The 14,914-nt window shown below is 47.6% G+C and overlaps 2 protein-coding genes across 4 annotated transcripts in view; one reads left to right on the top strand and one right to left on the bottom strand.

Annotated features, from left to right (window-relative positions):
• Positions 1-14,914, top strand: part of LOC114876181 (DNA (cytosine-5)-methyltransferase 3B-like) — a 49,029-nt gene that overhangs the window by 17,714 nt on the left and 16,401 nt on the right. For all 3 annotated transcript variants that reach the window (XM_029187367.2, XM_046286957.1, XM_029187368.2), the window contains exon 2: positions 3,628-3,671. In XM_029187367.2, coding sequence (XP_029043200.2) covers positions 3,645-3,671 — 27 coding nt within the window. In that variant the 5' untranslated portion in view covers positions 3,628-3,644. The remainder of the gene's footprint in view (positions 1-3,627; positions 3,672-14,914) is intronic.
• Positions 1-14,914, bottom strand: part of LOC114876182 (alpha-protein kinase 1) — a 38,826-nt gene that overhangs the window by 15,791 nt on the left and 8,121 nt on the right. Inside the window, exons 2-4 of the mRNA XM_029187369.2 lie at positions 3,388-3,455; positions 1,485-1,702; positions 319-623 (exon numbers count right to left, since the gene is read on the bottom strand). Of these exons, the coding sequence (XP_029043202.2) occupies positions 319-623; positions 1,485-1,702; positions 3,388-3,455 (591 nt within the window). The remainder of the gene's footprint in view (positions 1-318; positions 624-1,484; positions 1,703-3,387; positions 3,456-14,914) is intronic.

Below are 14,914 nucleotides of genomic sequence, written 5' to 3'. Positions count from 1 at the left end.
CCGCGTGTTATTATTTAGAACAAACTGCAGCCATTGATCGCGGTGTACTTACCAAAATTATCCCGTAAACACGATAATCGATCGCAATAATCTCGTTACGTCGATCATCGAAGTGAATGGTCGCGGTTGCGACCTTCGCATCGTCTTTACTTTCCCTAAATTTTAGCCTCGTTAACTCGACTTTGGCCCGGTTCGTTTGCGCAACGCGACTCCTCGTACTTAACAATTAACGCTTGGACGGTGAATTTACCGTAAGTGTCAATCGTTTAAAAATAGAATAAGATTGCAACGGGGCGGGAAGAATCACGCGACTCTTACTCTTCCGGTGTGAGAATCATTTCGGATTTTCTTTTGCGGCCTCGTTTTTTTGGCTGATGGACGGCCAATTGGGGGTTCACGTTGCCGTTCATCACGCCGAGGTTCATCTGAAGGTGTTGCGGTCCAGAGAGAGGTCCAGGCGGGGTGGACGTAGGTGTAGCCAGGCTCGGTTGCGCCCCGGACGGACACGTCATGTTCTCCGGGTTCCCAGCAGCCGGGCTGTTGGCCGTCCTCATTCCACCCATCGACATTTCCTCGTCGACGAACGAATACGGATCCACCGGGGTCTCGCACTTGATCGCCACCTGCGAATCATGAAAAAATATCGCGAGTTCATCGATCGGTTCGGAGAGATTTTGCGCAAAGAACGGTCGGACGGTCGAAAGAAGCGCTGTTCTCGACGACCTTCGAGCGAATCACGCGGCACCGTGGTAAAAAAAAAGAAAGGGTTACTCTTTATCGGTGTCTAGTAACCGTCGCGGGCGATTATCGTTCGGTTTGTTAGCCTCGATCCGGCGGGGTTATCCGTGAAACTGGATCGTCCGTAAATACTTACGCACGATCGGTTCTTCGAAACGAAGAAGAAAGTGCTACCAAATTGCAACCACGCGGTTTCTTCCGTCGTTACCGCGCGAAACCAGGCGAAACCACGCGAAACCGCGTTGCATAAGCGACGATAAGCCATAAAAACTAACGTCGAAATGCAAATTGATCCAGCGGCATTACGACAAACCCGATGCGCCGATTACCCGCGCTTTTATCGCAATTTATCGCTCGTAATTTCGATCTGTCCGGCAGTCCGTCGTTGGATACTCGTACATACATACATAGTATAGGTACACTCGATCGACCGGCTCGTCGATCGTACATTGTTTTTATCGAGTAATAACTTTTCAATTTTATTTCTAGATATTTTTTCCGCGTAATCGTTGCTCGTTACTCGTGTCTCGATTAATTCCGCCACGTTAATCGCAACAAGAAGTTTTATCTCTCTTCCTCTTCGTCGAGATGTCGTCGTCGTCGCCTTTTCTTCAGAAAAAGATAGTTTTAGACGGGTTTCCACGCTAGAAAGAGTTAGCTGTTTACGAAGAGGAGGAGGAGGAACTGCGATCGAAAGGGCTCACGCGTACTTTGCGCGTCGTCGGGTAGAAATAGGAAAAACTCACCTGTCCGAGGGTGGAAGCGGTCGAGCCAGGTTGCTGGGGTTGATGCGCTGTCGCCGATATCGGGGTGAGGGGTGTGTGCGGCGTGTGCGGCGTGTGCGGTGTGTGCGGTGTCAGCGGCGTGTGGTACTGCTGACTGCTGTCACCGCCGGTGCTCCTCATCTCGAGGTCCGGACTTGTCTCGTAACCGTCATCCCTCGCTTCCTGCTTTACCATCACCCCTGCACAGAAAACCCATCGTACTTCGACTTTGCTTCTTTCTCTCCTTTTACTTTGCATTCCTATATCGCTAACAATCTAGACCGATCGCGTTCCCGCCAAACTCCCTGTCGCCAATCGCGCGATCCAATAATTCTTTCTAAAACGTGGTTTTATATAACAGTGACACATTTTCTTCCTAGAATATACAGAGTTAACTGTCCACGGATAAGGCGAACTTAATAATAATTAAAAATTGGTAATATGTACACCTGAATGTACACGGGTTTGTTAACGATCAAAGGCTTATTAATTGCTTCTCAGTCAATAACTACTGGCACCAAAATGTCTATTAATAGGCTTCCGGTAGATAAGGTATTAACACCCTGTACCCAATGCGTCGCGACGCTCTACCGTTCGATGTTCGCTACTCCTCGCTTCTCGATACATTCACGGCCCTTACAAAATCAAAATCACCTATCAATATTATTCTTAATTGGTTCGATGCAACTGTACTTTCATCCCTTGGGCGTGTCATTTTTTCTCAAGAGCACCAAGTTTTTACGCTGTTCCGGAATATTTTTAATATCGAACGCGACCGAAAAGAGACGCGTTATTTTTCCACGAGCTTATCGCTCGAGGTATATTTTTACGCCGTGAGTCAACTTTTTCACAAACGTGGTCCGTATCTCTCTCTCTCTCTCTCTCTCTTCCTCTCTTTCTCCAGTTTGAATAAAGATTTTTGCACACCAGCGGGGTAACCGTGCTCGGAAAATTCGTACCCTCTTTCGTTCCCCAGCGATTACGTTTTCCTCTTGTTTCCCTTCTTCTTTCGCGGTATCCTGTGCCAATATCTCTTTTCGCCTATTTTTTTCGACGCTTGTATGTACTTCGCAAACGTTACGATCAGTTTTACCTTTTTCTCGTGCCCACAAAAATAGAAAAGAAAAAACACACTTCCGATCGATTCACAAGTTTGTTTTGCGCGCGTATCTAGAAAAAAAGAACTACACGGAAATTTGTACGTACTAATTTGAACGCTTACACGAATCACTCAAAGTAAATCGGCTACGTATTGATCTTTCGAAAAGTCCTTTTCCCCGCGAACAAACATAAACCCCGAACCGGTCGAATCTGAAAATGAAGGCGGGTGGGTAAAGCGGAAAGCGGAAAGCGGCTGGTTTTTGCAGGATGCCAAACGCACGAATCGTCGGCATATTCGGCCAGTACGCGTTTGCAAGATACAATATAGAAAATTAAAATGATATTTGATTCGTTATACCTTTGTCCGGGTAATCGCGCGATATTGAATTGTCACGAGGCAGGAGATTTTTTTGTCCCTCTCTTTTGTATATCCTGAAACTTTTCTCTGCAACACGTGTGTATACGTATATATCGGCTGGTTGTTTTCATACAAGCAGCGACGGTTTGATAGTTGGAAAATTATTCGCGTTCCACGAGAGAGAGAGGACTACGCGTATTTCGATGCACGACCAATCTTTAACAGAGAATCCTGCCAATAAATTTAATGCAACGTTAATTTGATACGCGAAACGTTTTCTCGAATTTTTGCAACCCCCTCGTATCTGCACGTTTTATTGCGAAATACCGTTCCATCTCCGAAAATGTATAATATATTCTCTGACGCCGCGTTTCAGCCTTTGCCTTTCCGCTTGGTCTGCCTACGAGATTTCGAATCCGTTCTTACCTTGAGACCCGCTGCAATTCATCGTCGCTCCGTTTGGTCCTCCGTTTTGCACAGGTGATGGATACGACCTGAAACGAAAAATCAAACGGCACCCTTAATATCAAGCATCGTTTCGCACGTACAATCTTTCAAAATCGGTCAGCAACTTTTTATATTCCCCTCTTTTTATTTCTTGTTCTTTTAATCTTTTAACTTGTTTCATCACCGATATATTTTTATTTCTGTTTCTTTCCTTTGCAGAAACGAAGCCGGAGGGAATGTCTTGGTGCGTCGACCAGCAACAGGTAATTTCGACACGTTTTCCAAACGATATTCGCTAGCTTGTTCGTTAGTTCGTTCGTTCGTTCGTTCGTTCGCTGGTAGGAGAGCAGGACGTCTCGGATATTAATGGCTCGACGAACGAATTAATGTTCTCAATATCGAGTCATTTACAAAGCCACGGAATGCCGGTAAATTGTTCGACGCGATCGCGAACGAATCGAACCGTGAATTCTTATAAACTCGCTCGCTGTATTTCTATCAGCCGTCAAATTAGAAAACAGAAACGAGCATCGTTGGAAACGTAAAGTTTTCTTATCTTCTCTTGATTAATTTGTTAACCGAGTTATTTTTCAATCAAGAAAGTGTTATTTGCACAATCGAACGCCTGGTAAAAAATTAATCTTCTCTCCTAGTACAAGGTAATTTCCCACTATTTAAAACGTACTGAAGTAGAGAAAGAGGAGGAGGAAGAATAAGAATAAGAGGAACGAAAAGGTTGAGATAGAAATAGCCGGAAATCGTAAGCAACCATAGTCCACGTGCACCCTACTCAATTAATTGTCCTCTCTGTAAGTACACCCCAATTATGATTGTCCTCTCTCTCTCTCTCTGTTATTCACCCCCTTTCGCTCAATTACAAGGCCAAGTTTCCGTGAAAGAAGAAAAGAACTATCGATTTGTCTTGTTAACGCGTAACGTAAGGACAAGTTTACGTAGCGATAGAAAGGTTGCTCCTACAAAGAGAATCGAGGTGGTCGTAGTTGGCAAAAGATTCGAGTCGCAACAGTGTGTGACGGAGATATCACTGGCGACGAGTGTTCGTGCAAAGTTCCCGGCAAGTAGAGCCATTACGATCAGCTGTGCCCTCGATCGATCGTGTAGTTTCGCCTTAACGGAAACGAAAGCACCTGGACCGAGTAATTTCTAGGCGACAAGATCGCGCAAAGTCACGGTCATCTTGGCCGCGGCGAATTATGTCAACGAAATGTTTCCGTCGGTGGATCGGTTTCGGAAAAAACGGTACACCACCGAGGTTGGAAAGAAGATGGTGCGAGAATAGATGTAACCTGTGATCGAATTTGCACCGAGCGATGCTCGGTTTACCAGCGGATGGAGTCTAAAAGCCGTGATACTCGATATCAGGGAAAGTCATCGGAGGTGGAGGTGAACGCAAAGCGTAAGCGGCGCGCATTCGCTACCGATACATACTTGGTACACTACCTTGGTAATGGTGTCTCGCACCACGGCACAAATATTACGCTCGAGACTAAATACAAACAATCAAGTTTGCACGAGCCACTATAACGCAACCTGCCTACGTTGTTTCCGTTAAAATCGAAAATTGCAGTCCTGGCAAAAGGGGTTTTAAACGCGCAACCAATATTTGCCCGAGTACTCTTGCACCAGCTTTATAATATTCCCCAGTTTTCCAGGGTATCCACCAACGTTTCTCCACTTTTCGTTTTTTTCTTATTCCCTTTGAAACGTCGATGTTTATCGTAATACAAGCCCGAAGACGATTATTAGAAAGTGGGAATGTTTCCATATGGAACAAAGAGGACAGCTGCTGTGCGTATACATTTGCGAGGGAAATATCGACCCTAGTTTGTAATAATTTCCATCTAAATATCCAATACACTGAACATATAATCATTAGTTTGCTTACGCGACGACTTTTAAATTTCACCCTTGAATTATAGAATACGCGGTTTACGATTCTCACAGAGGCTCGAGTCTCTGTTAATAACGCACGGCTGTCATTTCTTTGGAAACTCCATCGAAGAAGTCACGTGTTTTACACGCGCTTATTACGGAGCAAGGCGATTTTTCTAGCCTCGCGACTGTCGGAGACAGAAGAACGCGACGCGACGCGACGCGACGTCGCGAAAGAGAAACTCGTCGAAACGAAAAAGTTACGTAAAGTATCTCGAACGAGTCTGTATCTGCTCGCCGGATGGTCTGTACGATCGAACGGAAAAGGACGAGCCGGAATTAATTTTATTTTTATTTTTTTTATCGCGACTCGACGTCGTAATCGTTTCTCGCGCTCCTTTCTCGATAGGTGGTTGCGGCTTGTTCGCGCCTCGATCGCGAAATCCGTGCTCTTGTTGCGGTTCCAACAGCACGTGTCACATCGCCGTTCTCGACCCGCAATATTTTCCAATACGTTCGTCTCGATGCAAAGTTATACTTCCAGTTATTACGTGTTTGTTCGTGCTTTCAAACGTTTCGTACTACTCGAGTTTAAACTTTCTCGTTGACCCGCTATGACCAAACTATACGATCAAAGGGTTAATCAGGTTTAAGTTGTGGTTGGCGCTTTTCTGGTACCGCGTTCGCTGCACGGTGCCCGTTTTCTGTCGCCTCGTCCAGCTGCGTTCGATCCTCCTAATTTTCCGTCACTGCGTCGTCCAGTCTCGTTGCAAGCGTCGTTTCTCCGTTGCTGGACCATTTTCGAGGATCGCGAAATCCGTGCTTTTGTTGCGGTTCCAAGACCACGTGTCACTTCGCCGTTTTCGACCCGCAATATTTCCCAATACGTTCGTCTCGATGCAAAGTTATACTACCAGTTATTACGCGTTTGTTCGTGCTTTCAAACGTTTCGTACTACTGGAGTTTAAACTTTGTCGTTGACCCGCTATGACCAAACTATACGATCAACGGGTTAATCGCGTTTAAGTTGTGGTTGGCGCTTTTCTGGTACCGCGTTCGCTGCACGATGCCCGTTTTCTGTCGCCTCGTCCAGCTGCGTTCGATCCTCCTAATTTTCCGTCACTGCGTCGTCCAGTCTCGTTGCAAGCGTCGTTTCTCCGTTGCTGGACCATTTTCGAGGATCGCGAAATTCGTGCTTTTGTTGCGGTTCCAAGACCACGTGTCGCTTCGCCGTTTTCGACCCGCAATATTTCCCAATACGTTCGTCTCGATGCAAAGTTATACTTCCAGTTATTACGCGTTTGTTCGTGCTTTCAAACGTTTCGTACTACTGGAGTTTAAACTTTGTCGTTGACCCGCTATGACAAAACTATACGATCAAAGGGTTAACCACGTTTAAGTTGTGGTTGGCGCTTTTCTGCTCCCGCGTACGCTGCATGGTGCCCGTTTTCTGTCGCCTCGTCCAGCTGCGTTCGATCCTCCTAATCTCCCGTCGCTGCGTCGTCCAGACAATAGAAAAAGCCGTACGTAGGCGTCGCAAAGGTGACTCGGATAAAAAAAATTCAAGCTCAGGCGACGCAGTTGTAATTTCTCCGACCGGTTTCCCGAGGCTTTCAGGTTAAAATAAAGGATTGGCGAAAAAAACCGGTCTTAACGCGGTTTCGCGCCACACTTTTCCGAGCTATCGCGGAGCGGCGATGAAGAAGATCCTTTCTACCCCACGCGAAATCAGTTTTTCTTTCGCCGATGCTGCTTGCAGGAAAAGGAGCAGGAAAATAAAGTAGAAGATGAGTAAGTCGAACGGTCGAACGGTCGGTGAATCGATGAAAAGTACATTTCCCATTCAGCTTTTCCTTTTTTTTTCTACGCGCAAAGTTGCTCGTTTTTGCACGCTAATTCGAAAATACTCGGAATAATTTTCAGTCGGATCTATACCTACTATTCTATGTACTTTTTATGTGAACCTCGGACCTATGTATCGCGGGCCCCGATGTGTACATACACGTAGGTACGCGTATATGGCAGCAAGGTAAATATACAAGGTATATAAGGGTAGCGTGTAGGAGATGGGTGGTACATAGAAGTACTTGCTGGAAACGACTAGGGCAACCGACGGGGGTGAGACGAGAGAGGTGGCCGAGGGAATGGAGAGATTCTATCCGTCTCTCTCTCCTCTCCTCTCCTCATCGCACATACACACACACACTCTCTCTCTCTCTCTCGCTCTCTCTTTTCGTCTCTCTTTGCTCTGCTCCCTCCGCTTTCGTAGGGAAAGCTTCGAACCACTGACCGTAGAGAAGGTTCTGTCGCGTTGCAAGACAAATGTTTATTTTTTTCTACGCAACTTGAAGCGTCCCATTTTTTTCATCAAATTTTCCGTTTCGCTTTAGCAAGGTCGTTTGGAAAAAACAGGGATTCGAAAGGTTCGAATCGATGCGGAATTCGTGGAGGCGGTGGATGATCCAGTGGCACAGGAATAACGACACTGGTAATGCAACGCTTTTACCAGAAATTCCTCGGATTAGGTTACGAATTCCCCTCGTGAAATCGGAGCTTTCGTGTTGTTGGTCGCGAAACAAAAATCTTTTCCGTTTGTTCGCGATCGGTTCGTCTGCTACGAACATCGCCGTTCCTCTTTTTACGGCTTGCGACGAAAATCTCGAGCGATTTCTAAGAAAAAAGAAACGCGGTTTCGCGTTCGCGAAAAACCAGGATGAAGGAAAATTGGGAGGAAAGGAAAGGAAAGGAAAGGAAAGGAAAGAGAAGAAGAGAGAGAGTAGCGAGGTCTCGCGCGGGGTTCGTAGCTACCCCTAAGCCGGGCTGTGGCTGGTGCTGGTGCTGGTGCTGCTGCTCGTTGCTAGGGGAAACCTCCAGAAAACTCTACACACACACACTGCCCGTATGCCTGCCAACACGTACACACATACCCATAGAAATTTTCGCGCACACTACGGTACGGACACCTACAACTACGCACAGACACGGTTGCACAGGGTCGCACACAATCGCGCGTTCTCGCCGTTAAAGGGGGCAACGAGAGGAGCTCACGCACGTACGTTCACGCACACCTTAACGCGTCCTGGAAAATGTCGATAACGAAAAACCACTGCTCTCTCTCTCTCTCTCTCTCTCCTCATCCCGTTCTTCTCTTTCTCTCCTTCTCCTCTCCTCTCCTCTCCTCTACCTTTTTCTCTCGGTTCGTTCGGTTTGCTCGCTCGTTCACGTTCACGCGGCCACCCACTCTTCATTTTCTTCCAAACGTGCTCTTCTCTTTTCTCGTCTACCTTTCTGTGTCTCTTGCTCGTTTCTACTAGTTTCTGCTCGTTTTTAGCCCTGTCCCGCAACCAGTTTCCGAGAAAAATATTTCATTGTCGATCGACGATTCTCTTCTTTCGACAAAGAGATGAAAAAATAAAAGAAAGGACGAGGATCACGCGAACCGCGCTTTGAATCCTCGAAAATCCTTTCCGTAGCTGCGAGAAGACTCGTTTCACGGGCGATTTCTAGGCGAAAAGGATGAGAAATCGCGGGACGGAGAGGATGCAACGCGCTTAACGGGTTGGTCCTCTCGGGGACGCGATCTCTTCTTTCAATTTTAAAAGAGAAAAACGGAGAGAGAACCGCTGCGATACCGTTAACGTACACGGATATTGCGTGGGCGCCAAAAATTTCTTTCCGACTCTCGAACGGTAAATTCGAAAACGAGGCGGGGTCCGTTTCCCAAAATTTCCAGAATTTGGCTACTTTTTCATTCGAGTCTCTTTTGATATACCGCCCTTGAGAAAAGGGCTCTACCCAGATTCAACGCAAATGCAACGAACAAAGAAAGAAAAGAGAAAAGAATTTAACTTGCGCAAGTCGAGGTGGTAACGCGACGCGGTCACCGTCGCGAAAAAGGAGCGTCCTGATCCTACCATAAATATTGACGAGACAAATGATAATACGAAAACGTCCAGTCGCAGCCTCGACGATTGCAAAGCTGGAAACGGTCAATCCTCTGTCGAGACTTCCTACATTTCTCGTCGAGGACGAACGCGAATCGACGATTCTGCCGGTTGGACGCATGAATATTTATTTCGCGTAGGTACGATCGCTTTCAGCCGTGCCGAGATACACGAGTACGTCTGGTTCGCAAACGAGAACGAGTGCTCTGAAACTGTTGCGTCGCGACGCGTCTCATTGGGTACCGTTAGTTTTCCTGGAAAGTTTGAATTTTCCACAGCTGCGATACACTCGTTCCAGGTTGGACGAATCCTCGCCACTTTTATGAGTTTATTGGCTGCGAGGACCATAACGTTAAGGGTTCGATTCTATACTTGACGGTCAGAGTTTTCTTCGTCCCACGAACATGTGTTCATTTGCAAAATATTCGTGAAATAGCCTACCTATCCCGTCGACAGGACTTCAGACGTTCACCTTTCAAGAGTGAAAAGTGAGCAAGATATTATACGAAAATGGAAATTTCTTTCGCGACTAATCGAGAAACCATTGAACTTAGTAGACCGAGGCAAAGTTCAAGTATAAGAATGAAACGCGGTAAAAAGAAAGGATCAAGGAATGAGGAGAAGAAGAAGAGGCGGGATGAAGGAAAAAACAGAGAAGGTGTAGGAGGCATCGATTCTGGTGGAAGGTCGAACGACCTTCGGCAAAACGAGGAATGGGGATTCCCCTGAGTGGAATCGACGTATCGCCTTAGGTCGCGTCGTAGTTCCGAGTTTCCAGTTATAAATTACAGGGTAGACGACCGAGTTCCACCGTTTCTTCTTCAGTCTGACGTCGACGGCAACGTCCTCTTTCCTGCCGTGGCACCTCCGCCTCCGCCTGCTCCTTCGACGATCCTTTTTCTCCGCTCGCCTCACCCTTGTCCCTCTTTTTTCTTCCCTTCGGTCACCTAACTGGCTCGCAGGAGCGGTATACCGCGTATCGGAACGACCGTTCGAACCACGTGTGGTCCCCATTCATAAAATCCTCCTTGAGCTATACCACGTGCATCGAAATTCCTCTAAACGGCGACATCGGCGTTCTTCGATGCTTCTTTTTAACGAAAGGAAATCATCCTTGCGACGACGGTTCGAGCGAGAAAATAAGTCCCCGTGTACGTGGTTAAAGGAACATGGAGGAAAATATGTATTCCGTGAGCGATCCGGGGCGATCGAGCCGCGTCAACGACTCTCTTATCCGCGGAATCGATCCTCGTCTAGTCGCGTCTCTAGTAGCTAATCCATCGGTCTATCGCGATCGTCGTCGAGCCGAGAATAATCTGCGTCGTTCGGCTTTGGACCTTTCTCTACCTTTCTCTGTCGTGCTTTTACTAAAAGACAAAAGAACGAGAAGGAGAAGGAAAAGGAGACTCCTCTTAGCCGTTCGAGAAGCAACAACCCTTGCGGTCGAGGCGCGATAATCTTGCCTCGAATCTGTATGTTCGCGATCGATCGAGAGGATTCTCCTCCTCCTCTCTCCCGTTCTCTTCCGCGCTCTGTGCCACCCCTTAAACAGAAGCGTGCTTGATTTTCATGTAATTCAAATGAACCGTGGAGCGGTGGTGCTCGCCAAGACTCGGTAAGACTCGCTGAGACTGCGGACCAAAGTCGTGCCACGATAACTAGACTCTCGACGCGTCGGCGTCGCGTCGACTCGCGTCGTCTTGCCCGCTATTTAATTCAAGGTTCTCGATTTCATTCAAGAAAATTCTGTACTAGACCGCGACGAGGAAACGTCGTTTCAAAACTTGGATCATCCAAGTATTACCCAGTCTGCCAGATTCAAACTTTCGATACAGAGTTATTTCATGAAAGTCGTCGCAGTGTCGAAACGGTCTCTTTGGGTCATCCGGTCGCGAAAAATCGTCCAAACGTTCGAACGCTCTCGCGTAGTCTATGATTCTCTTATACGAGAAGAATAGGAAGGCGAGAAAAAAAAAAAACACGAATGAACGGATGAATGAAAAGGCGAGTTCCGCGTGGGTTATCTGAACGTGTCTCCTCTCTCGCTCTTTCTCTGGCCGCGCGGTCAGGTCAGCAAAAAATACGCGGAGAATACGCAAAGTGAGTCAATAATATCGGACGCGCACACACAGAGACAGCTGGTGTTCCCCCTAGCCTAGCTCGGTTCAATCAAATTTTATGATTTGTATCCATCTCGTTCCTCGCGATCCTGACCTACCGCCAGCCGCTTCATCGATACCGCTCTCTTTTCCTCGCTTTTTTTTTTTTTTCAACCCTCTATACTTCCATCGAACCACCACCACCGCCATCGCTATCGCCATCAGCCCATCCCCCGCCCCATACCCTCTCCGTGCCTCGACCTCCGCGAAAAAGGGAGAGTGACTTCGAAAGTCAATAAATCGAATTTCTATTTGACGCTTTAAACTTTTTCCCTCTAGTCGGTGTCCGAGTCCGTTCCCTTTCGTTTAATCTCTCGCTTCTTCGAGATCGAGGACGAACGGGCAACAACCTTTACGTTGCGCGATCACGCGTTCGGTAATCACGAAAATGCAACCTCCCCTGATATCTCCTTGAATGAGAACTCGCAAGAAAAGGTACGGGATTAGAGAGAAGCGCACGGGAGGCACCGCGACGCTCGTCTCGTTGCAATCGTCGTTTCTCCGTTGCTGGACCATTTTCGAGGATCGCAAAATCCGTGCTTTTGTTGCGGTTCCAAGACCACGTGTCACTTCGCCGTTTTCGACCCGCAATATTTCCCAATACGTTCGTCTCGATGCAAAGTTATACTTCCAGTTATTACGCGCTTGTTCGTGCTTTCAAACAATTCGTACTACTGGAGTTTAAACTTTGTCGTTGACCCGCTATGACCAAACTATACGATCAAAGGGTTAATCGCGTTTAAGTTGTGGTTGGCGCTTTTCTGGTACCGCGTTCGCTGCACGATGCCCGTTTTCTGTCGCCTCGTCCAGCTGCGTTCGATCCTCCTAATTTTCCGTCACTGCGTCGTCCAGTCTCGTTGCAAGCGTCGTTTCTCCGTTGCTGGACCATTCTCGAGGATCGCGAAATTCGTGCTTTTGGTGCGGTTTCAAGACCACGTGTCACTTCGCCGTTTTCGACCCGCAATATTTTCCAATACGTTCGTCTCGATGCAAAGTTATACTTCCAATTATTACGCGTTTGTTCGTGCTTTGAAACGTTTCGTACTACTGGAGTTTAAACTTTGTCGTTGACCCGCTATGACCAAACTATACGATCAAAGGGTTAATCGCGTTTAAGTTGTGGTTGGCGCTTTTCTGGTACCGCGTTCGCTGCACGATGCCCGTTTTCTGTCGCCTCGTCCAGCTGCGTTCGATCCTCCTAATTTTCCGTCACTGCGTCGTCCAGTCTCGTTGCAAGCGTCGTTTCTCCGTTGCTGGACCATTCTCGAGGATCGCGAAATTCGTGCTTTTGGTGCGGTTTCAAGACCACGTGTCACTTCGCCGTTTTCGACCCGCAATATTTTCCAATACGTTCGTCTCGATGCAAAGTTATACTTCCAATTATTACGCGTTTGTTCGTGCTTTGAAACGTTTCGTACTACTGGAGTTTAAACTTTGTCGTTGACCCGCTATGACAAAACTATACGATCAAAGGGTTAATCGCGTTTAAGTTGTGGTTGGCGCTTTTCTGGTACCGCGTTCGCTGCACGATGCCCGTTTTCTGTCGCCTCGTCCAGCTGCGTTCGATCCTCCTAATTTCCCGTCACTGCGTCGTCCAGTCTCGTTGCAAGCGTCGTTTCTCCGTTGCTGGACCATTTTCGAGGATCGCGAAATCCGTGCTTTTGTTGCGGTTCCAAGACCACGTGTCACTTCGCCGTTTTCGACCCGCAATATTTCCCAATACGTTCGTCTCGATGCAAAGTTATACTTCCAGTTATTACGCGTTTGTTCGTGCTTTGAAACGTTTCGTACTACTGGAGTTTAAACTTTGTCGTTGACCCGCTATGACCAAACTATACGATCAAAGGGTTAATCGCGTTTAAGTTGTGGTTGGCGCTTTTCTGGTACCGCGTTCGCTGCACGATGCCCGTTTTCTGTCGCCTCGTCCAGCTGCGTTCGATCCTCCTAATTTCCCGTCACTGCGTCGTCCAGTCTCGTTGCAAGCGTCGTTTCTCCGTTGCTGGACCATTTTCGAGGATCGCGAAATCCGTGCTTTTGTTGCGGTTCCAAGACCACGTGTCACTTCGCCGTTTTCGACCCGCAATATTTCCCAATACGTTCGTTTCGATGCAAAGTTATACTTCCAGTTATTACGCGTTTGTTCGTGCTTTCAAACGTTTCGTACTACTGGAGTTTAAATTTTGTCGTTGACCCGCTATGACCAAACTATACGATCAAAGGGTTAATCGCGTTTAAGTTGTGATTGGCGCTTTTCTGGTCCCGCGTTCGTTGCATGGTGCCAATTTTCTGTCGCCTCGTCCAGCTGCGTTCGATCCTCTTAATCTCCAGTCTCGTTGCAATCGTCGTTTCTCCGTTGCTGGACCATTCTCGAGGATCGCGCGGATGAAATGAGATCGATGTCTGCGCCTGTTAGCGAGCACGAAAACGACGACGAACGACGACAAGGAGTTTAAGCGACTGGAAAAAGTCTCTGGTTCATCCGGAAGAAAACGGTCTACGCTCGGTAGAATTTGCAGTCTCGATCCGACAGCTTCTCGTGGAGAATCTTCCACGCTCCAGATCTTCGAGATCTCCGTCGGTTAGTTTCGGGCAATAAGACATTTCCTAGAGAGAAACGGGGTCGTTCGTTTGACCCAAAAGACGATGGAACTACGAACGAAGAAGGAGAATGTCGAACGCGTTTGCTTACGATTCCTTACGAATTCTGCTTCCGACGAGACGGATATTTGCGTTCGAACGAAAATGAAGGAATCGAAGAAATCTTGATAACGGTCAAGCAGGAAGCGAAAAATGAGGGAAAAAATAGGAAGAAAGAAACGAAGAGAAAGAGAAACGAGCCTTTCGTTCGAATCCCCGAAGCGAGACGCCACGGCGACGAGACTTTGACCGAGTTTTGAAGCGACTCCTACGCTAACGCGAGGATGGGAGGGTAAGCGAGAGAGCGCCGCTGGCCCGGCGTACGCCAACAAGAGGAGAGTAACCGAGAGGGTGAGCGAATCGAGGAAGGAAAAGCGAGAGCGAGGAGGAAGACTCGAGCAGCCGATCTCCTCCTATCGCATCCTATCGTTCCCTATCGTCTCGCGTTGCCTCGTAATTTCTCGCGTATCCGCCAGCAGACCGTTTACCGTTTACCTTTACCGTTGTTTCGTGTCAAAACTTTACCAGTCATGGTAAGCACCTCCCTGCTTACCCTATGCGTTTTATCGATAGACGCGACAGGTGATTTCTGTTTTTCTACGACACGCGACAGAGAGAAAATAGCCAGGGGACGTCTATCAACGAAACTGAGCGTCTGTCGCGAGGACCTTTCGAAGATATTCATGGGCGGCTTTCGGAAACTTGTCAACAACCAGCTGGAAAATTCTTCGCGTGGGTGTTCCATAGATTACGCAGGGGTTTGCGCGCGGCCCGTGTGTTCGAAACTTTCCAGTTTCTCGCCAAATTCCCGAAAGTTTCGACCTCGTGTCGGTAGTTGCGCGCAGCGTCAAACAAATCCCTGCTTATGGACGC

Source organism: Osmia bicornis, chromosome 1 (assembly GCF_907164935.1).
Source record: "Osmia bicornis bicornis chromosome 1, iOsmBic2.1, whole genome shotgun sequence".
In the NCBI taxonomy this organism is placed as follows: domain Eukaryota; kingdom Metazoa; phylum Arthropoda; class Insecta; order Hymenoptera; family Megachilidae; genus Osmia; species Osmia bicornis.
Note: the sequence above shows the minus strand (reverse complement) of the source record. Positions and strands in the feature narration are given on the sequence as shown.